The sequence below is a fragment of the Mastigoproctus giganteus genome, chromosome 1, assembly GCF_048544385.1.
Source record: "Mastigoproctus giganteus isolate SK-2022 chromosome 1, ASM4854438v1, whole genome shotgun sequence".
Lineage (NCBI taxonomy): Eukaryota > Metazoa > Arthropoda > Arachnida > Uropygi > Thelyphonidae > Mastigoproctus > Mastigoproctus giganteus.
Window position 1 is genome coordinate 118578149 of NC_143575.1, and position 24734 is coordinate 118602882.

The following is a 24734-nucleotide window of genomic DNA, read 5'->3' on the forward strand; positions in this document are numbered from 1 at the left end:
CTGAATAACCAATTACAAAAAACAGTTGGCAAACCATAAGGTGGAAGCTTATTTGGCATAAAATGACAAACATAATCAAAAGCATTTGAGATGTCAAGAGCGACTGCTTGTGTTTCACCAAACGTTTCCATTGAATTTGGCCTTAAATGGGTAACATAAGCCAGAATATCACCAGTGGATCGACACTGACAGAGTTTATACTGGCGATCGTTGATCAGACAGAAGGTTTCTCGGTAGTTTAACAGTTGGCGGTTAATTGATTTCTCCATTACTTTAGAAAGAGTAGACGTAATTGCAATGGGACGATAATTGGATGGGAGGCATTTGTCACCCTTTTTAGGAACTGGCTGGATATGAGCAAATTTCCAAGCAGAAGGAAAAACACCTTTCGAATAAGAAATTGAGAAAAGGCGTCAAAGAATAGGAGTAAGTTCAGGAGCACAGGTTTTAAGAACAAGTGGAGAAATACCATCAGGACCTAGAGCTGTCTTAACATCAAGCTTCATCAAAATCCTTCTGACATCCTTTTGACAGAAGACTGCAAGCGGCATTGAATGGAGCATGTTGGAAATGTTGGGAGGTGTTTTACCAAGATCATTAATACATGAGCTGGAATAAAAATGGGATGCTAGCAGGTCAGCTTTATCCTTGGCTGAAGTGATAACAGAACCATCTGGTTTGGACAGAGGTGGGAGCAGAGTTGGGCAAAAGTTATGACCAATAGCTTTGGCAAGAGACCAGAATGCTTGGCTACCATTAGGGAAAGAAGCAAGTTTTCTACTCTTAGCTTGTTCAGAATCTAGTTTAGACTGATTAATAACTGCTTTACAATTGTTGCGAGCTTTGGTGTAGGCAGAATATGGAACTAAAGAATTGGAAACAAGCCAATTACGATATGCAACATTCTTCTCTCGAACAGCCATATCACATTTATTAGGAAACTTAGTTTTAGATAAAAGACGATTTTAAAGTGCAGTGTGGAATAAAGCATTCCATTTCTACAAGAATAATTTCACTGACGTGATCTGAAGAAACATCAACATCAGAAGTTTTGAAACAGTAATCCAACCAAGGAAAAGAAGAAAAGAAATCTTGCTGGTCATCCCATTTTGCTTTCTTGTAATGTCAAACAACAAGAGGTTGAGAATAGCCATGAGATAAAGGCTCCATTGGAAAAGCGACAATCAGCAAGTTGTGATCTGAGGTGCCTAAAGGACCACTCACTTCAACCGTGTACTTAAAAGGGTTGTTTGTGAGAAAAAGATCAAGCTTGTTGGCTGTATGATTAGGATTGTCCGGCATTCTGGTAGGTAAATGAACAATCTGTGCAAGGTCATTAGTAATTGCAAGAGCCTCAGCATCTTGACCAGCTGGGTCTATGTGACTAGATAACAGAAGCCAGCTGGGAGTTGTGAACATTAAAATCACCAAGGAAAATTACCTCACTGTTAGGAAAGTTGGACTGGAGAAAGTCAAGTTGCAAAGAGAGAAAGTCGAAGAGCTCCATGTGATTAGTATAGTTGGGAGAACGGTAGCGAGAACAGATGAATTTGACACAGTGTGGTAGAGAGATTTTAAGCCAGAGAAGATGGAAAATAGCAGATTCCAAATTACCAAGTCTCTGACAAGGACTATCAGAATGGTTGTATGCACAAGGTACCACCTTTGAGGTGATAGGAATCATACAGCGAATAATTTGGGCAACTGAGATGAGCAGTAGTTGAATCAACCAATAACTGAGATTCTGTCAGAAAAAGTGCATGGGGTTTGGCAGACTGCAAGTGGAAATGGACATCATCGAGATTAGAATTGAGACCATGTATATTTGTGAAATGAACTAGGAAGTGTTTGGGAGGTTTAGATCTTTTCGCAGATAAGCTTGTTCTATTAGTTTAACAATTAAAGATGTATTCAAAAGTAAGAAATATAGTGCAAAGAACCCACAGCTTTTGCTGCACTGACAAAAAACCCCATTAGATAAGAAAACGCAAATTATATCTTTTCTTCTCATGCATGTAAATATTCAGTAGAGGTTCGAATTTATTGAAACTGTCAGCCTCAACTACTTGCTGGATAAAACAAAACTTCCTACAATCTAATCTAAACCTCAACCATTATAATTTGAATTTATGACTCCTAGTTCTGGAATTATTTAGAACAACGAGAATTCTACCTTCATTCATTTTACTAATTCCTCTCAGAGCCTTATAAATCCCAATCACTTCACCTCTGAGGTATCTGTAGCTCACAGATACCTCAGAGGTGAAGTTGGGTATTTCCTCAAATGGTCGTACTTCTTTCGATCACACCATTCAAGTTACCTGTCTTTTTTTCAGATGAGATCTCTATACTTAAACACAGTATTCCTAATGTGCTCTTACAAATGCCTTATACAGTGGGATTATGACCTCCTTATCTCTACAGGATAGCGTTCGATAAATCATCAATAGACCACCATGGACTTATCTGGTTGCCTGTTTACACTGTTCGGAAAACTTTATATTGTAATTTGCAGACCCCTTTCCTCCAGTGTTTTTAATTAAACCCCACCAAATGTATAATTTATTTGGGGGGTTGCTATTCCCAAGTTTAAGACCTTGCATTTGGCAACATTAAAACATAGCTGTCATTTCACAGGCCATCGTTGAAGCCTGTTCAAGTCATCCTCAAGACGCACTGCTTGTCACTTATCATTAACGACTCTACCAATCTTTACATCATCTGCAAATTTTTACATCAAGCCTTTTATCCCTTCGTCGATATCATTTATGAAAATGAAAAACAACAGTGGTCCAACAACCAATTATCGAAGAACCACACTCCTGATGTTACCCCAATCTGAACAATATCCATTAATCTCAACCCTCTGCCTTCTACCTTGCAGCCACCCTGATACATCTTAGAATCATACCAGTAATCACAGCTTGTTCAAGCTTATACAGTAAAATCCAAATAAACTATGTAGAAATTATTCCCTAAATCCAGCTCAGACAAATGCATTGTGGATGTGAGATTCAACTTTGATGAACACATCTATAGTTGATCTGTTTTTCCGAAAGTCATGCTGATGATCTGGCAGGAGATTCTGTGACTCTCAAGGAACCAACTTAGCCTTGTATGAACCATCGTTTTTGAAAATTTTACATTGCCAATTACAGTTGCACCTGGAGAGAGGAGTTTTTCAATGCTCAAAGTGAATAAAACATATTCATGAGCAACAATAGGCCAAGGAAGAATTAATGGGTTGGCCATTATATCAATTAAACAAGATGTACTAAAAATATATAAAAACAGCAGATGTTATAGACAAATTTATATGAAGTAAATGTCGTAAGGTAATGATGGGAAAACTTTTAAGTTTTATAAATAATGTACTAGTCGTTAAAGTTTAAATACATAATTATGATTTGAATAATTTTTGGGTGTTTCCTATATTTTTTAATTTTACGAATTCCACCTTTAATTTTAGCGAGGGGACCCCAGATGAATATTTCTCCCGGGACCGACAGAAGTCTAGGTGCGGCACTGCAGAGATGAAATTAATTCTTGCACTGCTTCTATTGGAACGTGCAGCTGCCTGGAAAGCAAGGTGTTGCAAATTTCAAAGTCTGCTGGGGATCCCCATTGAACAAGCTAATTCAAGGGCTGTGATAGGGTAACTAAATGTAACAAGAGATGCATGTATACTTGCCTGTACACTAATGCTACGGATATAGTAAATAAATTTGATGAGGTTGAAGTACTCATTAGGAGTTTGCGCATGCATCTGTGTGAGTTGGTTAGTAGTTTTTGTGCTCCACAATTTAATGCCAATTACTGTGGTTTTAAGTTCAACCTATTAATGAAATACACATCACCTATATCCTTATCGAGCGACTGATCCACTGATGGAGCTTTCATCCTACCACCTGAATTAGGTAAATATTATTTACTGTTTTTCCCTATCACTGCGAATGAGTATGAAATACTACAGCACATTGTAATGTCTACCTTTGTTTACCCTGAGCGCTGAAAAGCCCACAAACTGATCACAACATTAAGCTGAAAAGTGTTCCCGTTGCTATCACTCAGCCTCCCACTGATTCTGCTTGCCGTACTTTTCAATTACACAAAATGTTCGCAACTCCTAGCCTGAAGCCAACTCACAGCAAGACATCCACATAGACTATGCAAACACCTGTCTATTGAATATCTCCAATGCATTCCTCTCAATCATGGGCATAAATGGAAAACCTTTAAATTTAATGCAGAAGTGTGCCCTATGCTGCCATTTGACTGGTGACATCCTCTGTACTAGCTGTGACAATGCCATCTGTTCTGACTTTTTGGGCCTATCCCTATCCATCTGGAAGAAACTCTCCATGGCAGCCAGACTGAAATTCAAAGGATCATGCTGCAGGATTTACATTCATCAGGCCACAAGGACAACCCGAAATTCTCAAACAACAATTCTCAGAACTCTTCATGCATTGCACAAAGCGCTAAGCAGGTATCTACACCCCCAGCGAGGCAGAACTTGCAGATGCTGTGTAGCCACTTGGTAGTACTCAACACTGTGCAAGTCTGCAAGAAAATGTGGTCAATAATACCTACGAGATTGACAACTGTTCTACAGATACTGACAAAGCCACATACTGACGCATCCTGCTGCCCAACACCAGGCCATCTGGACCTATCTGCATCGGATTCAAGTATCAATGCATCTTCGGCAACCCTTCAGACAGCTTATACTATTATGCAAAGATCTGAAATCAGTCAAAGTGCACTTGTGCAGAGGTCTGAAGTATGTCAAACTGAACCAGCAATTACCATTCAACACCTAAAGTTGTCCCTAAACCAAATGATTAACAGCAAAATCAACAAAATGGTGGAAGATCTCATAGAAAAAATAACAAGTTGCCTAACAACTCACCAAATCAATGCCAGCCTGCACACCAACTCTCACATACTCAAAAGCACGGGAAATACTATGTGCAAGTCTGCTGACCCAACTGCTTCGCCCCCATGGCTGCACAGCCCTAACAAACAAGTATGATGCTCGATCTTCAAAGTTCCCCTGGGATAAGTCATATGCAGAAATCCTGGCTACCGATGTGAGCAATAGTGGCAAAAACACCATACGTCATGCTGTGTAACGTGCACTATGATAAAATTGCATAGATCTCTCTCTGTTTCAACTCCTGATAGTGACCCAACCCCATCGCAGTCTAGAAAATATTTTGACAACCTCATTAGGCCACGTCGACACCCAGGCAAGCTCAGTCGACACAATTCAACTTCAGACGGATGATAAATGCAATAGTAGCACTGCCCAATCTGAAGCAGGTTCACTAAGCACTTTTCTGATACTAGACAAGAAACATGCACTCAGAGAAAAGCCGTATACTGCACAACAATAAACTCCAAGCTGCGAGCTATCAGTGCCCAAGACACCACCAAAAAGAATACATCCAGCCTTTCCGTATCTCGACTGGCACCATACACAACTTCTGAACTAGTCAAACAAGTCTTATACGAAGGGCTGAATCTACAGTCGACTACACAAACTAGTAGTCAACAGTATGCTACATTTAAAATTGACTGCTGCCAATTTTAAGTAGCCCTGATAGGAAGCATCTCCATTTGTCCTGTCGGAACGAGGATCAGGCCATTTATTCACTACCAGGCAACCTTAAAACGTAAAGTGACTACTCAGACTCAACAGAATGGAAAGCATCTGGAGACATCGAAGATCATATTGCATTCTCTAGAGCTAGAGTCGAATTCGAAGACATAAATCAGTGGCAATTAAGTGGCCTCGAAAGAACCCTGAAAAGGTACAAAACAAAGGCTAGTTCTCCCAGTAACATCGACTGGGTTGAGTGGTTCAACTACGTCACCAGATTTTCTGAACAGATAGCCTCCAGCTCTACCTAACCAGCCAGTCTTCAGTCACTCTCACCCACTGATGGATCTGCTACAATTACAATCCAAATTTCCAAGCAACAACTGATACAGGCCATTAAGTATTTAATGCTCTCTCTCTCTCTCTCTCACACACACAGAAACCACTGGTGGCGATGGCATCCCCTAGTTCATCATCAAATGCTTGTCTTCATCATCGATCTGCTCCTCAACGTATATAACAGATGCCTTGAAGATTATTACTTTCCACCGCAGTGGACCAGGTTCTCCACTGGCCTCTTCTTAAGCACCAATGGATTGTAGTAGTGCTTTCTGGAGAAAGCACTACTACAATCCATCACCCACCATATTCTCTGTGACAATCTTGAGCAAATACATTACGGGATCTCTGGAGATCAACTATTACTAACTTTGCAACAACCACACTGCACATCTTAGAAGCCTAAGAACAAAGAGAGGAGCTGTCAATTATATAGCTTGGCATCCATTCTGCATTTGACACCATCTATATACCCCGACTCCTACATCTGTTAGAAAGCTATTTCAATTTCCCCCTGTGAAGTTCTCTGGTTCCTAGAATCTCTCCTATCCAAGAGGATCCTTGTGCTAAAGATCAGAACGAAGACTTTAATACATCATATAACTGCTAGTGTGCCTCAAGGAGGTGTCTGGTCCGCCGTTCTCTTCACAGCAGTCATGATACCATTTGTGGCCAACAAATGCAATTGGATCATCATCAGCCATATGGTGCAAGGAAGCCTAAGGCTTTTGCTGCACCAGGCAAAAAAAAAAAAAAAAAAAAAATTGAGTTATCCTAAGAGAGAGAGAGAGAGAGAGAGAGAGAGAAGGAAATCGCCAAGAAAGAGAAGAAATATCCAGCTTAGGACCCTGGGTGCGCCAAGCCCATACATCACCGGATATGAACCACTGGGATCATATCCCAGTGGTTCATATCCGGTTCATATTCAAGCCTGACAATGTCAAGCTTCTTACTATGATATCGTCAGTCGAAACCACTCGGCAAATAAACAGGAAACTACAGGACATAGCTGACTACCTCCAGTCATTCAACCTCCAAATTAGTTCTCTGAAATCGGCACAAATCATTTTCTCACTAAAGGGCAGTCCAACAGTGCTCGAGCCGACTGGGCTAGCCGGGTGGGTAAAGTGCCTGCCTGGCAACCCAGGTCGCGGGTTCAATTCCCGCCTCGGGCTTGGATCAGAGTACTGCAAAAACCTTGGGAGGTGCATTATGGCCACAGAAGCCTATGTGCCAACAACTACCAAAAAAAAAAACAGTGCTCAAGCTAGTGCTCAATGTCTCCTCAGTTCCAAGTATACAAATGCACAAAGATCCGGGGGTTGTTTTTGACTCTAAGCTGTTCTTCACCGATCACATTAACCTTATACATTCAAGGCTGAATTCACTACGCTGGGTCACCAAGCAACAGCTGCTGCACACTAACAACCCACACTTGGTAAAAAGGTATATCGTATCAAGTCTAAACCCAACAGTACTATATGCTCCAGAGATATGGGCCTCAGCTGCCGAATCCAACCTTAAAAGGATATTTGCTGTCAAATTCTGGCTTCTAAAATGGACCAACACCAAACCACCTTCCACCAACTCTCAGAACAACACAGTAGATGCCCTTCACCTGGGCAGTCTCTGAATCCTACATTAGAGAAAGAAGGCTGCTATTCACAATCAAGATGGCCACAGGTAAAATTACAGAGCCATATTTTTGGAATCACTGCTATTGGTGCATTCTTTCCCCTTATCTCCAGCCTTCAGCACAGCTGCTAGCAGACCATAACCAGCTAGTGGTTACTGACAGATTCCTCCCAGAGCAAATGCTGTCCTCACTGCAAGCGATTGACAGTGACTTCCAAGAAGTGGTCAACAAACAAAAGATACAGGAAGGGAATCCTTGCTGAACTGAAAATATAGAACTGTGTTTTTGCCTTCCAGTAGTCTGAATGTATGTTCTTTAACATATCCATCGATTACTGAATTGTGTCAGGTCTAAAAACTCAATTCCAACCTTTACAAGTTTGCATTCGACAAGCGCTACGAAAAGCAATTGTTATCCTCGTAACACCAACAGTCATGCTAGTGATGTCTTGTCTTCTCAGTTTTTTTCCAGACTAGCAAACCTCGCTGGATTACAGCTCTTTCAATACAAAGGTGCTTCCTTCCGCTGTGTTTTGATGTTGACAATGTGACACGCTCCTAAGTATATATTTTGTTAAACAGAAGAGTGCATTTTAACCTGAAGAAGTGGACAGTCTTTTTCATTGATTGCTTGTTTTTCAGTCTCCTTTATTCTGTATAAATATTAACCACTTTATACATTATTTTTGTAAACGCCTTTACCTTTTTATTTATAATTTAGCATTAGTTGAGGCATATGATGCAAGAAAGCAAGCTTATGCCAAAAAAAAAAAAAAAAAAAAAACCTTCCCATTTCACCATCCAAAATTTGGTCACTCCAAATATTTGTCTAGTTCAGCCTTAAATTTTTTTAAGCTATCAACTTCCACATCAACAGATGGAAGTCTGTTCCAGCAATCAATTACCCGTTGGCTAAAGGCAAACTTCTGCACATCTATTCTACAACTGTCTTTCCTCAATTTGAATCTATGCCCCCTCAGGTTCTTAGTCTGAGCAAGCGGAAGTATCCCGTCACCATTGAACCTGCTCAAATCATTCAAGGCCTTATACACCTCAATGTCTCCAGATGCTGCAACTTACAGAACTTAAGCCTTTCTTTGTAAGCACATCCCTTTGTTCCTCTCACCAATCTTTTTGTCCTTCTCTGTACTCATTCTAGCAACTCTACATCCTTCCTGAAATGAGGCCTCCAGATCTGTATACAGTGCTCAAGGTGTTGTCTGACCATTGCCTTATACAAAGGGATAATCACCTCTTGTCTCTGCTAGCAAAATTTCTGTATATCATTGAAAAGCTCCATGACCTGCTCTAGCACTCCGTCTGCACTGCTCAGAGAACTTCATATCTGACTGCATAATTACCCCCAGGTCTTTTTCGTTCTCGACCTCCCTGAATGTAGTACCACAGAGTTGGTACATTTCTCTTGGGTTACTGCTACCCATATGCAGAACTTTGCATTTGTCAATGTTAAACTTCAGTTGCCATTTTTCAGCCCATCTGTCTAACTTTTATAGCTCCTGTTGCAGCAGCATACTGTCTTTAGTGTCATTAACAACCATGCCAATTTTTGTATTATCTGCAAACTTGGACATTAAGCCTGATATACCTTCGTCGATATAATTGATAAATACCCAAAACAACAATGGGCCCAGCACCGAACCCTGGGGGGGGGGGATTTGCTAATAACATTAGTCCATGTAGAGCAGTGTCCATTTATTACCACTCTGTGCCGTCTCCCACTCAACCATCCCTTTATCCATTGCGGTAACTTGTCCTTAATGCCGTACTGCTCCAATTTGTACAGCAGTCTTCCATGTGCAAAATTGAAATTCATTGATCCCTGAACATGTAAACCCTATGGCCGTGATAATATGTACGAAACTGTATTTTGTACATATTATTATTATTATTATTGTAATAAAGATTCTCATTGTTTGTTTGTGATATAATTAAGCTAATATTTAAAATATATATATATATATATATATATATATATATATAAGTGTCACCAATGAAAGTAAAATAAAATAAAATAAAATAAAAATAAATATAGATGGAGAAGTTATTAAACACAAAATGCCGAGCCTAGTTGAAGAAAAAAGAGAAAAAGGATGTTAAGAACCTATATATATAAAAAAAAAAAAAAAAAAATTAAGTAGAATTAAATCTGAATTAATGCCGAATTAACAGGCCAATCATATGTACAAAAGCTGAAAGAAAAAGTGGGGAGGGTAATAGGGATAAAAATTATAAAATAAAAATTAAAGAATTAAAAATTAAAAATTAGTACATAGATCAGGTATTTCATCAGGGGGCTACACCTGATCATGTACCAAACACTGTGTTTCTATGCAAACTCATGTTGATGGAGACGCTATAGAAATGAAATGGATATAAAAAAAAGAAAATGGATATAAAAATTATTTAAAAAATTTTTTTAAATCTCCAGAAACATGAGTGAGGTAGCCCCAACGCAGTGTATTTAGATTAATAAATTAAGTAACGTAATATATTTAGAAATAAATTGAGTCGATAGTATGTAAGAACGCAGACGCAGTGTGTTTAATTTAAATTAAGTAGAAAGTGTGTAAGAACGTAAGTTTAAATCAAAAGTATGTAAGTTAAATAATAATGAATAACAAGGTAGCGGTATAGAAAAAGGAAGCAATACAAGATAGGGGAGGGAAAAGAAGTTAAAAATATAGAGGCGAAGATAGTGAGAATAAGAAAAGTGAGAATGTCCGAATCACCCTCGTATTACATTAATAGTTCAACGGACGGAAAAACGAAGATCAGAAAGTAGAAAGAGGTAAAGAGAAGGAAAAGAGTTTAAAGGATACTAGGCAAGCTGGGTGTGTAAGTACCCAACCGCATAGAGAGGGCCTTGGCTGTGAGATTGTTAGTAGAAGTGGAAATTAATACCACTAGCTTGCAGTGTATATTTTGAGTGAAAGACATGAAATATAATAAAAAATATGAAGAGGAGAAAAATTAAATACCTATGATATTTGGCAGAAATAAGTTGAGTGAAATATAATCAAGAAATGAAGATACAAATTTGCGATCATGATTAATAAGATACAATTATGCGAATATGATTAATAAGAATGGAATGTAAACAGAGGGAAAACTATGACAATGATGGTGGAGTTGCTCAGAAGAGAAGAACTATGGGAGCCCTCTATGGTTAAAATAAAATAGAGAAAATAAGATTGGACATAAATAAATACTGATATTAAATTACGAAAAATGAAAAGAAAAACTTAGGAAGTGAAAGAACACGAACATCGTTCTAATAGAAGTCATAATAGAAGTCATTATGTGTGATCACTTTCCAAGCAGTGGAAATACCACCATTCAAATATACAACTATACAGGTATCGAATTAACCCTAATCAAGGTGGAACATGGTGAAATCGAATTTTTCTTTAATGAAATCAGAGAGATTTTTTATAATAAAATTTAAGAAATTAATAGGAATGTCATTATTGCGAAGTTTGGTATAGAGATCATTTAAAGCTCCAGCGAAAAGTGATTGATTGCTACTAATATTAGCTAAACGGATAATTTGTGTGTAGATTATATTTTTATGAACCTTAACCTGAATCGATTAAGGTTCATAAAAATATAATCTACACACAAATTATCCGTTTAGCTAATATTAGTAGCAAACAATCACTTTTCGCTGGTGATTGATCGCTACTAATATTTCGGTGAAGTCCGAACGGTCTGTGACAGCCAAATCCTCTGCTTGCACATTCACGATGGTGGGACTGTTAGTAATCCTGGGTATAACCTCCATGCACAAGTACATGGTGGGTAACCACCCAGGTGTGAACCAACGTAAGCAGGATTCGAGGTGTGGCGCCCACACCACATGGAGGAACGCCACCCCTCTATGTTACCAGGCAGTACTAGGTGGTAGATGACTCATCAACTGGTGAAATACCACCAATTTGCTTATTGGAGGCTTGAAGTGGTGGAACCCATGTTTATTCTCTAGAACTAAGTTCGGGTCAACCCTTCCCTATCTCTTCCATCATGCAGTATGATTGATGACTTTTGAGGTTATAGATGAACGTTGTGGCAAGATCCAATATTCCTTACATTTCGAGGGTACAGCTCTAAAATGGTGTTTGCAGGCCGGCCACTAGTTAGTACACCGGACCGAACCTATTGGTAACTCTCTAGGAGGCTTCTGGATCAGCTAGTGTATAATCTTGCTACCTCTGCTCTGCCAGATAGTGACTGGAGGGAGTCCAAGTAGTGTGTATGCGGAGAGCATTTTCGAGGCCACGTTATGTCAAGGATCTGGGTATATTCTTACCTCGTGTACACCATATCCAAAAATTTCATTACTTCATACAGCATGTCCCACCCACCTTTTCTTACTATTGAATACACCACGAATTGTCAAACTAATAGAGCAAGCTTATCTGCGAAAAGATCTAAACCTCCCAAGCACTTCCTAATTCATTTCACAAATATACGTGGTCTCAATTCTAATTTCAACGATATCCATTTCCACTTGCAGTCTGCCAAACCCCATGTACTTTTTCTGACAGAATCTCAGTCATCAGTTGATTCAAGTACTGCTCATCTCAGATGCCCAAATCATTCGCTGTATGATTCCTTTCGCCTCAAAGGTGGTACTTGTGCATATGTCCGTTCTGAAATTCCCTGTCAGAGACTTGGCAATTTGGAATCTCCTCTCTTTGATCTCCTCTGGCTTAAAATCTCTCTACCTCATTGTGTCAAATTCATCTGTTCTGTCTACCTTTCTCCCAACTCCACTAATCACTTGGAGCTCTTTGACTTCCTCTCTTTGCAACTTGACTTTCTCCAGTCCAACTTTCCTAACAGTGAGGTAATTTTCCTTGGTGATTTTAATGTTCACAACTCCAGCTGGCTTCCGTTTTCTAGTCACACCGACCCAGCAGGTCGAGATGCTGAGGCTTTTGCAATTACTAATGATCTACCACAGGTTGTTCATTTACCTACAAGAATACCGGACAATCCTAATCATACAGCGAATACGCTTGATCTTTTTCTCACAAACAACCCTTCTAAGTACACGGTCGAAGTGAGAGGTCCTTCAGGCACTTCAGATCACAACTTGGTGATTGTCTCTTCTCCAATGGAACCTTTATCTCATGGCTATTCCCAACCTCGTGTTGTTTGGCATTACAAGAATGCAAAATGGGATGACCTGCGAGACTTCTTTTCTTTTTTTTCTTGGCCGGATTACTGTTTCAAAACTTCTGATGTCAACGTTTGCTCAGATCGTGTCAGTGAATTTATTCTTGCAGGAATGGAATCCTTTATCCCACACTCCACTTTAAAATCTCGTCCTTTATTTAAACCTTGGTTTTACAATAAATGTGTTGAGGTCCAAGAGAAGAATGTTGCATATCGTAATTGGCTTGTTTCTAATTCTTCAGTTTCATTTTCTGCTTACACCAAAGCTCGCAGCAATTGTAAAGCAGTTATTAATCAGTCCAAACTAGAGTTTGAACAGGCTAAGAGTAGAAAGCTTGCTTCTTGCCCTAATGGTAGCCAAGCATTCTGGTCTCTTGCCAAAGCTATTGGCCACAACTTTTGCCCATCTCTGCTCCCAGCTCTGTCCAAACCAGATGGTTCTGTTGTCACTTCAGCCAAGGATAAAGCTGACCTGCTAGCATCCCATTTTTCTTCGAGCTCATGTATTAATGATCTTGGTAAAACACCTCCCACCATTCCCAACACACTCCATTCAATGCCGCTTGCAGTCTTCCGTCAAAAGGATTTTGACGAAGCTTGATGTTAAGACAGCTGTAGGTCCTGATGGTATTTCTCCACTTGTTCTTAAAACCTGTGCTCCTGAACTTACTCCTATTCTTTGCTGCCTTTTTTCACTTTCTTATTCCAAAGGTGTTTTTCCTTCTGCTTGGAAATTTGCTCATATCCAGCCAGTTCCTAAAAAGGGTGACAAATCCCTCCCATCCAATTATCATCCCATTGCAATTACTTCTACTCTTTCTAAAGTAATGGAGAAATCAATTAACCGCCAACTGTTAAACTACCTAGAAACCTTCCGTCTGTTCAACGATCACCAGTATGGATTCTGTCAGTGGCGGTCTACTGGTGATATTCTGGCTTATGAGGCGCCTCCGTAGCCAGGTGGGAAGGAGCAGCAGTGCGTAGCACACGCTTCTTGATTAGACCGGGGTTCGAGCCCGTCACCACCAAATACGGGGGATGCGGGAAGGTCAGGGAATGACCACTGCATATCCCGGAGCAATATGGCCTTAGTTGCTAATGCTCCTAAAAACCAAATAACAACAACAATTCTGGCTTATGTTACCCATTTATGGACTAATTCAATGGAAAGGTTCGGTGAAACACAAGTAGTTGCTCTTGACATCTCAAAGGCTTTCGATCGTGTTTGGCATAATGGTCTTCTAAACAAGCTTCCATCTTATGGTTTGCCAACTGTTTTTAGTAATTGGTTATCCAGTTTTCTCTGTGATTGCTCACTGAGGGTGATGGTAGATGGCTCTCTGTCTTCTAACTTCTCCACTAATGCCAGTGTCCCCAAAGGTTCAGTTCTTTCCTCCACTTTTTTCCTCTTGTATATCAATGACCTTGTTCCATTGACTGGAAATCCTATCCATAGTTTTGCCAGTGATAGGACATTGCATTGAACTTTCCATTTTGAGAAACCTTGTCCTGCTCAATCAGCTTCAACTTTTCGAAAATCTGCTACCAATTCCTTAAATGCCAATCTTCAGGTAATTCTCCAGTGGGGCAAAACAACTTAGTTGATTTCAACCCTTCTAAAACTCAGTCTTGTCTTATATCTTGCAAAAAAGGATTCTTCTGCTCCTATGCTTATCTTTAGTGACACTCCGATTTCTAGGCAAAATGATATATCTCTTTTGGGGATTAACCCGACTTCTAATCTCTCTTGGCAAAAGCACATTACAAATATTGCTTCCTCTGCATCTAAAAAACTTGGTTTTCTCTTTAACTCTCGTCTTTACTTTTCTTCCAAACAGCTGCTCACTCTGTATAAATCGCAAATCTGCCCTGACATGGAATATTGTTCCCACATCTGGGGTGGTGCCCCCAAAACCTCTCTCAGGCTTCTTGATTCCATTCAGAAGAGGGCAGTTAGGTTAATTAATGATTTATCTCTAACAGAGTCTCTCCACTCGCTTTCTCATAGACGCACTGTTTCTGCTGCATGCCTCCTCTACAGATACTTCCATGGGCACTGTTCTTCTGAATTGGCTTCTATAATTCCTGCTCTCTCTTTCCAAACAGTCCGAACACGTGCCACCACCAGCCAACATCTATTTACTGTCCAACTTCAAACCCACAGAACCAACTTTTCATCTTCCTCATTTATTCATTCAACTGCCGTTTTCTGGAACAGCCTTCCTTCATACGTATTTCCTGAAAATTACAATCTACAGAAGTTCTAGTCCAATGTCAACAAATATCTTCTTTCGTCTTCTCAACCTCAAATCCAAGCACGGTACTAAGTACAAAGGGTACTAGGAAAGTTTTGCAATATGACGCAACAATGAATCACAGGAAGCTGCTTGTTGCTGCATGTTGAGACATGTTCATACGTGCATAGTAGCCGCCGCGCCAAGTCGATGGGCTCAGTTATTCATTAGTAGTGAGAGTGTAAAGTGCTTGCGATGGCATCGTGGTCACGAAATGAGATAAGGACAGTTTTGCGGTATAATTTTGTGCGTGGACAAAATTAGACCATAGACCAGTGCTTAGAAGAAATGACTCTTGCACTAGATGATGATTGTCCACATCGTACAACGATATTCAGGTGGTATAGAGAATTCCAAAGGGGAAATTTCACTCTGGAGGATTCTGAGAGGCCGGGAAGGCCACGAACGTCAGTTACGGAGGAAAACGTTACTGCTGTGAGGAAAATGCTTGACGAAAACAGGGGAGTGACCTACCAACAGATAGAGGATACTTTGGGCCTAAATGCACCAGCAATTCGTTCGATTCTGCAAGATCATTTGCAAGTGAAGAAACTTTGTTCTCTCTTGGTGGTGCCGCATCAACTGACTGAAGAGCAGATGACACGACGTGTGACTTGGTGCCGGGAGATGTTAAAAAATTTGATAAGGGACAATCTCGGTATGTGAACAACATCGTGACAGATGACGAGACTTGGCTGTACTATTACGATCTGCCGACCAAGGCTCAAAACAAAGTTTGGGTCTTTGATGATGACAACACACCCGTAATTGTCAGAAAATCCCGATCTGTAAAGAAGAAAATGATAGCTGTATTTTTCAAATCGAGTGGAATTGTGGAACGTGCGTTTGGGACACGCAGAAGACAGTCACAGCTAAGTGGTATACTGAACAATGCCTGCCTAAAGTCATTGGATCTATGAAGAACCTGCGGCCAAAGTCAAGAATGGACACCTGGTACCTCCATCACGAAAATGCTCCAGCTCACCGCGCCAAAGTCTGCACCGAATATTTGACCACGACAGGACTGAAACTTCTCGTGCACCCTCCCTACAGGCCAGACCTTGCTCCCTGCGACTTTGCACTGTTCCCGCATGTGAAAATGAAGCTAAAAGGGAGGTGGTTTTCCAGTGATGAGGACCTTCTACGGGCTTGGGACAACGAGTGTGCTTTACTCCCTAGTGAAACTTGGCAGAACTGGTTTAAAGATTGGTTTCGGAGGATGGAGAGGTGTATTGAATGTAGAGGAAATTACTTTGAAAAAATTAAATAAACAAAGCTGTATTGCAAAACTTTCCTAGTACCCTTTGCACTATAGGTTCTAATACCTCTCGTGTTTGGGGTTGACTTAAAAAAATTTATATATATAAACTACAATGCAGGGACCCAAAATCTGTGAAATTGTGGCCTATATAACTGAAGCATGCCAGAAAAGTGGTTCTATTCGTGTACCACATTCATGATATTCTATCTTATAGATTTTTATTCATTGTTGTTTTCATTATTTTAATTATAATCTGAGTATGTGTATAAACATACTCACATTGTTTTTAAATTTATATGACTTTTATTTGCAGGATGGCAAGAAGAGTTATATAGTTCACCAAATAGTCGCTTATCCAGGAAGCGGAAAACATTAGAAGACTTATTTCGTCCTCCATTGGACCTTATTCATAGAGGTTCATTTGAATCAGTAAGTTTTAACTGTTCGTATATTGCTAATATAACTCAAGATAAACTGCATATATTTAAGTCTTTAAGTCTTTTTGGAAGAGACTGTATGAAGAGATTCACTGCAAGGTGCATCTCTGTATATTTCAAGATAACTGAAAAAACTTTTTTTCTAGGTAGTTCATCATATAAGTAAATTTAATGATTAATTCAATAATAAATTAGTTTTCCATTAGCTGCAGTACTTCTCTATTCTAGCAGATAATACATGTAGTGTCATTATTGAAAAATTTTACCCCTTCAGAGTGGAATGTAATGGTAATTATTGATATAATCCTTGATAGTATAAAACTTCTCAGCATGTAATCAAAGATGCTACATTCACTGATTATGAACATTATGGGTGCTGTGATCAGCATGCTGTATTGGTAGAATCATTCTCTTCAGAGTGTATGTACAGGTAAACTTCATACAGAATCTCAAACTCACATGCTGATAATGGGTTCCTTTTAACTGTAGTTAAGCCTGCAAAAAAAAGCCACTCTATTTTCTTTATTTCTTGTCCCTGTATTCTAGGACATATAAGTTGATCATATTGGTTTATGGGTTGTATTAAGGCCGAATTTTTTTTCAACAGTCTTAATCATTTCCTCTCTTGCATTAGCTTAAAAATGGAAATAGAGAAAATTCCATGCCTTTTGTTGATTGGCATCCTACTTTCAGTTTTTTTCAGTTATCTTGAAATAAATTTATAGAAAAGGTGCAGGAATTAAATTTTTCTGAGTTACACAGATCGTCCCATTTCTATTGAACTAAATTATATTTTTTGAGAGCTTACATACTTGCAGCTTTGAGGGTTTTTAACCCAGCACTTAGTGGTGCAGCAGCAGCACCTCAAAGCCCTCCCCCACGATCCAGAAAATAATGTTCCTGTGTTAACTGTTACTCAGAATAAAATTATGAAATTGTTTTACCTTCCTAAATATAGTCAAACTTTTACTGCACTTGTTTCTGAAAGACAGTTTCTTACAGTTTTCATACAGAAATTTGGGGGAGGGGTGAGAACCTCTCAGATGCCCTGGAACCATTTTTGCAATATTTGGATTTTGTTTGAAGAATGGCATGGTACCAATAAGCCTGAAAGTGGAAGTAACTAATAGTACTATATATATACTTAATATATTATTTTAATTTTTTAATAATATTTATATGCATAATAAGCAGAAATATATGTGCATTCCCAGTTAGAAATTTGATACACTTAATTTCCTAAATTGGAAAATACAATCGACTAAGAGACTATTTCTATTTTATATCTAATGTGTTTATATCTAATTTTTAGCAAAATAACAAAAATATGTATTTTTTTAAAGTAATTGGTGTATTTATTGTTTATAAATATTGCAATCGTTTGAAACAAAACCAAAAAAAAAAAAAAAGAGAGAGAAGCATTATTCAAGAATTCAGAACATCTGAAAATGTTTTCTAAAAAAATTTTTTTTAAATGTGCAGCAGTAATGGTAATTGCCAGGCTAAGGAAAATCACTCCAGAATGAATACATCAAATAAATAGTAAGAAGAAGTGGATAGCCTCTCCTTTAATATAACGAGACAATTATTGCCTTCATGGCACCTCCGTAGCCAGGTGGGAAGGAGCAGCAGTGCGTAGCACATGCTTTCTTGATTAGACTGGGGGTCGAGCCCGTCACAACCAAATACGGAGGATGCGGAAAGGTCAGGGAATGACCACCACATCTTCTCGGAGCAATATGGCCTTAGTTGCTAATGCTCCTAAAAACCAAATAACAACAACAACAACATTGCCTTCATTAGTAAATTCAACCATCCCTAACAAATTAAAATTAATTCCAGAGACCACATCAGTATCCTGTACATCTCTGGGATCAATGAAAGAGGACTAAGTTGTCCAAATGGTATATCTCTGCTTGATTCAATACAATCAGTTCTGCTATAATGCGGTACACCTGTTCCTGAAAAACTACACGTTATGGTGTTTCGCACGTTAAAAACAACAGGGCTTATGGGAAAAATAGTGATAGGGCAGAGCACTCAAAAAAAAAATGTACAGTCTATTAAGTAAAACACTAAAAAAAAAGTTAGAAACCCAATAAAATTGCTAACACAGGTTTAAATATCGTAAATTTCCAATAAATAAATAATTATTACAGTAAATATAGCACAGCACTTTACCTTGACAAGATATGAAGTTTGCTTGATTGGTGTTTCTGTTAACTGATATTTTCTTTTCCTTTTCTTTTTTGGCGCCTCCGTAGCCAGGTGGGCAGGAGCAGCAGTGCATAGCACACGCTTCTTGATTAGACCGGGGTTCGAGCCCGCTACCACCAAATACGGAGGATGCGGAAAGATCAGGGAATGACCATCGCATATCCCGGAGCAATGTGGCCTTAGTTGCTAATGCTCCTAAAAAACAAACAAACAAACAACAACCTTTTCTTTTTTTTTTTTTTTTTTTTATTGTAAAATTTAAAACATTAAAAAAGATAAGCAATCAATAAGGACGAACATGGAATGCACAAATTGTACAAGTGAGAAAAGTTTACAAAGCTTAATAAATAGGAATGAAGAAAAGATTCTGAAAATGTATCTGTTTTTTATATGATTGAAGATTTCAATGAAGGAGAAACACATTTCATCATAATGTAAAAACCCACAGAATCCCAGCTATCCGTATTATCGCAAATGCAGTAAGATCAAGTTTACAATCTAATTGATTGCAATCTGTTAGTGCAATCAATTAGATTGTACTAACAGAAAATCCCAATAAACCGGGACCTGGAAATTGTTTTTGTTGTTTTATGGTAGTGACCTCCAGAAATGTGCTCCTCAGATCACACCTCATGAAATTTCTGTTCGAACAAAAAAATATGAGCTCCTGAAAATGTGACGTCCTACAATATCACCTGTTATCTTGTAAATACAGCGAATGACCACTGTGTGTCTCTGACCAATACGATTACAGTAAATGGGAAATAAGACATGATAGAACCCCAGGGGCTCACATCTGGTGAGTATGGGTTTGGCACACCCAGGGTCCTGAGCTGGATATCATCATTCTTCTCTTTCTTGGTGATTCCCTTCTTTTACTTTTCTCTTTCTCTCTCTCTCTCTTTCTCTTAGGGTAACTGGGGAATTTTTTTTTTTTTTTGGCGGTGCAGCATAAGCCTCAGGCTTCCTTGCACCATATAGCTAATAATAATAATAATAATAATAATAATATGGGTCTGTTCTGGAGGTATTGGAAAATGGGTTATGAAAACCATAAACGTGTAAACAAAATGGAGATCGTTAAATTAGAAGAATTTGCAGAATATTACAGTAACCTATACAGGGTGTCTCAAAAATATTGGTACAAATGTTTAGGGGAGGTAGGTAACATCTAAAGGAATGTGAATCGCATAGGAACCCATAACCGGAAACGTCACGGGAAAGTAGTAGCAGAGGCACAAGAAGCAGAAATGACACAAGACAGCAATTAGTGGCAAACATTTATTTGACATAATATTAACAATGGAGTATGAGATGGATGCATTTCATGATGTTACAACAAATGCAAGAAGGTTCCACCATGAGACGTGATGCATGCGTCACACTGACACAGCATGGATTGGTGTACGCAGTCGAACACACCTGGAGTTTCTTTGACAGTAGCAGCAACAGTGCAGACGACTCTCGCCACGATAGATTTGAGGGCCCCCCCCACAGAAAGAAATCAAGGCTCGATAAATCAGGTGAGCGTGGGGGCCAGGCAATGGGTCCACCACGGCCAATCCATCGATGCCCAAAACGCCTGTTCAAATGGTCACGAACACACCCTCCATAATGGGCAGGCGCCCCATCATGTTGAAACCAAATGTTGCATCTCACATTTGCTGGAACATCGTCAAGTAACCCTGGTAGAACTTGTACAAGAAAGATTTGATATTTAGCGGAGTTCATGCAGGATGGTAACAGGTATGGGCCGACTAAGCAGTCACCGACCATACCTGCCCACACATTTATTGCGAAGTGATGTTGTGCCGCATGGGGGTGCGCACCATGTGGGTTGTTGTGAGCCCACACATAAGCATTGTGCTGATTGAATAAGCCTTCTCGAGTGAAATAAGCATCATCCGTGAACAAAACATAGGCTTGAAAATTCAAGTTTTGAATACGTTCTTGGAGAAACCACTGCACAAAAGCCACATGTACAGGATGATCTTGGGGGGTCAGTAAATAAACCCTTTGGAGATGAAAGGGGTGTAAGGAATCGTCGTGCCAGACATGCTGTACATTGCAACGAGACACTCCTAAGGCAGACACTCCTAAGAATAATCCCACTACCAGCATGTGTGCTGGTAGTAGGATTATTCTGGACGGCATTCAACACACTTTCTTCCATGTTGGGAGTTCACGTCGAAAGTGGTCTGCCCACACTACTCCTGTTACCTTTAAATGCCCCATAATTGCACAAATTTTGATGCACATGCGCAAACAAACGGTGGTCCGGTACATATCTGTCTGGGAAGCATTCTCCATAAATTCGTTGAGCGGCTCGTCCATTGCCCTCTGCTAATCCATACCCTAGGTGCATGGCTGCCAGCTCATAGTTCATATATCATGCATGCTCTTCATGCGGCGACTACTGCTTGAATGAGTAAACCAGATATTTTCCCTCTCGCAAACTGATGAACAGCACCGTGTACCGATTTACAGTGACGTTTCCGGTTATGGGTTCCTATGCAATTCACATTCCTTTAGATGTTACCTACCTCCCCTAAACGTTTGTACCAATATTTTTGAGACACCCTGTATACTGAAAAATCTGATCAAAATAGGAAGCTCCTCCTCCTCATATTTCAGTGATATCCTGATGCAATTTGCAGTCAATCCAAATATTCTATTGAATAGCCTAAACAAATTCAATTTCAGCTACGATACAAACACTGATAGTCTTCCCGTGGCCCTCTGAAAACATTGCTTTTTTGTCCTGCAACAACAACAACAACAACAACTTTTGCATCTCTTAAAGGCCATTTTCAAAAAGGATCATTCCCCAAAACATTAAAGGAAACCACCATTACCCCTCTATTTAAAAAGGGTGCAAAAGACAGCCCTGCCTCATTTCGACCCATATACAAAGCCAATCCCCTTAGTAAGATCATTGCGAATATCTTATATTCCTTGTGGTTGTCACAGACATTCTCTCAGATATGCCAGAAAAGCTGTACTTACTACCTGGGAGTCTAAAACGCTGATGGAACTGATATTCAGGGGACACTCAAGTCAAGTGGACCCAATTTCGGCAAAGTCCAGACGGTCTGTGACAGCCAAATCCTGTGCTTGCACCTTCACGATGGTGGAACTTTTAGTAATCCTGGGTATAACCTCCATGCACAAGTACATGGTGGGTGACAACCCAGATGTGAATCAACGTAAGAAGGGGTCGAATTGTGCCACCCACATCACATGGAGGAATGCTGCCTCTCTATGTTACTTGGCAGCAGTAGGTGGTCAACAACCCTTCTAAGTACACTGTTGAAGTGAGAGGTCCTTTAGGCACTTCAGATCACAACTCGGTGATTGTCTCTTCTCCAAAGGAGCTTTTATGTCATGGCTTTTCCCAACCTCATGTTATTTGGCATTACAAAAATGCAAAATGGGGTGACCTGCAAGATTTCTTTTCCTTAGTCGGATTTCTGTTTCAAAACTTCTGATGTAAATGTTTGCTCAGATCATGTCAGTGAAATTATTCTTGCAGGAATGGAATCCTTTATCCCACATTCCTCTTTAAAATCTCGTCCTTTATCTAAAACCTTGGTTTTCCAATAAATGTGCTAAGGCTGTTCAAGAGAAGAATGTTGCATATCGTAATTTGCTTGTTTCTAATTCTTCAGCTTCATTTTCTGCCTACACCAAAGCCCGCTACAATTGTAAAGCAGTTATTAATCAGTCCAAACTAGAGTTTGAACAGGCTAAGAGCCAAGGATAAAGCTGACCTGCTAGCATCCCATTTTTCTTCCAGCTCATATATTAATGATCTTGGTAAAACACCTCCCTCCATTCCCAACACGCTCCATTCAATGCCTCCTGTGGTCTTCCGTCAAAAGGATGTCAGAAGGATTTTGACGAATCTAGATGCTAAGAATGCTCCAGATCCTGATGGTATTTCTCCACTTGTTCTCAAAACCTGTGCTCCTAAACTTACTCCTGTTCTCTGCTGCCTTTTTTTCACTTTCTTATTCCAAAGGTGTTTTTCCTTCTGTTTGGAAATTTGCTCATATCCAGCCAGTTCCTAAAAAGGGTGACAAATCCCTCCCATTCAATTATTGTCCCATTGCAATTACTTCTACTCTTTCTAAAATAATGGAAAAATCAATTAACTGCCAACTCTTAAACTACCTAGAAACCTTCCGTCTGATCAATGATTGCCAGTATGGATTCCGTCAGTGTCGATCCACCGGTGATATTTTGGCTTATGTTACTCATTTATGGACATTCAATGGAAAAGTTTGGTGAAACACAAGCAGTTGCTCTTGACATCTCAAATGCTTTCGACCGTGTTTGACATAAAGGTCTTCTAAACAAGATTCCATCTTATGGTTTGCCAACCGTTTTTTGTAATTGGTTATCCAGTTTTCTCTCTGACCGCTCACTGAGGATGATGGTAGATGGCTCTCTGTCTTCTAACTTCTCCACTAATGCTGGTGTCCCCTAAGGTTCAGTTCTTACCCCCACTCTTTTCTTTTGTATATTAATGACCTTCTTCCATTGACTAGAAATCCTATCCATAGTTTTGCCGATGATAGCACATTGCATTCCACTTTCCATTTTTAGAGACCTTGCCTCGCTCAATCAGCTTCAACTTCCCAAAAATCTATTACCAATTCCTTAAATACGGATCTTCAGGTAATTCTCCAGTGGGGCAAAGACAACTTAGTTGATTTCAACCCTTCTAAAAACTCAGTCTTGTCTTATATCTCGCAAAATGAGATATCTCTTTTGGGGATTACCCTGACTTCTAATCTCTCTTGGCACAAACACATTGCAAATATTTCTTCCTCTGAATCAAAAAAACTTGGTGTTCTCTTTCGATCTCGGCATTACTTTTCTTCCAAACACCTGCTCACTCTGTATAAATCGCAAATCGCCCTACCATGGAATATTGTTCCCACATCTGGAGTGGTGCCCCCAAAACCTCTCTCAGACTTCTTGATTCCATTCAGAAGAGGGCAGTCAGGTTAATTAATGATTCATCTCTAACAAGGTTTCTCCACTCACTGTCTCATAGACGTACTGGTTCTGCTGCATGCCTCTTTTATAGATATTTCCATGGGCACTGTTCTTCTGAATTGGCTTCTATAATTTCCGCTCTCTCTTTCAAAACAGTCCAATCACATTGCCGCCACCAGCCGATATCCATTTACTGTCCAACTTCAAACTCAGAGAACCAACTTTTCATCTTCCTCGTTTATTCATTCAACTGCCGTTTTCTGAAACAACCTTCCATCATATGCATTTCCTGAAAATGAGTCTACAGAAGTTCAAGTCCAATGTCATCAAATCGTCTTTCGTCTTCTCAACCTCCAACCCAAGCACGGTACTAAGTACTATAGGTTCTAATACCTCTCGTTTTTGCAATTTACATTAAAAAAAATTTGCAGCTTTGTTGCTTTATGAAAAACAAATTCAGCCGCATTCACCATGGCTTTCTTATGGGCAGGTCACCAGTGACCAACCTACTTTCCTTAGAACATGATATCAAACAGAGCCTTGACAATAACAACCAGATAGACATTTTATATCTTGATTTACAAAAAACCTTTGATTCAATACCACACAACCTGCTTTGTCTCAAATTAAAACACATAGGTATATCAAGTAATTCCTTATCATTTATGCTAAACTTCTTCTATAACAGGAAAAGCAGAGTTCTTTTCAGTGGAAGTTGCCCCTCCACCCTTCCTATCCAAAGG

General features: G+C 39.5%; 1 protein-coding gene across 1 annotated transcript in view; it reads left to right on the forward strand.

The window, feature by feature from the left end:
- LOC150091113 (UBX domain-containing protein 7) overlaps window positions 1–24734 on the forward strand; it is a 690832-nt gene that overhangs the window by 342731 nt on the left and 323367 nt on the right. Inside the window, exon 6 of the mRNA XM_090384602.1 lies at window positions 16647–16762. Coding sequence (XP_090240728.1) covers window positions 16647–16762 — 116 coding nt within the window. The remainder of the gene's footprint in view (window positions 1–16646; window positions 16763–24734) is intronic.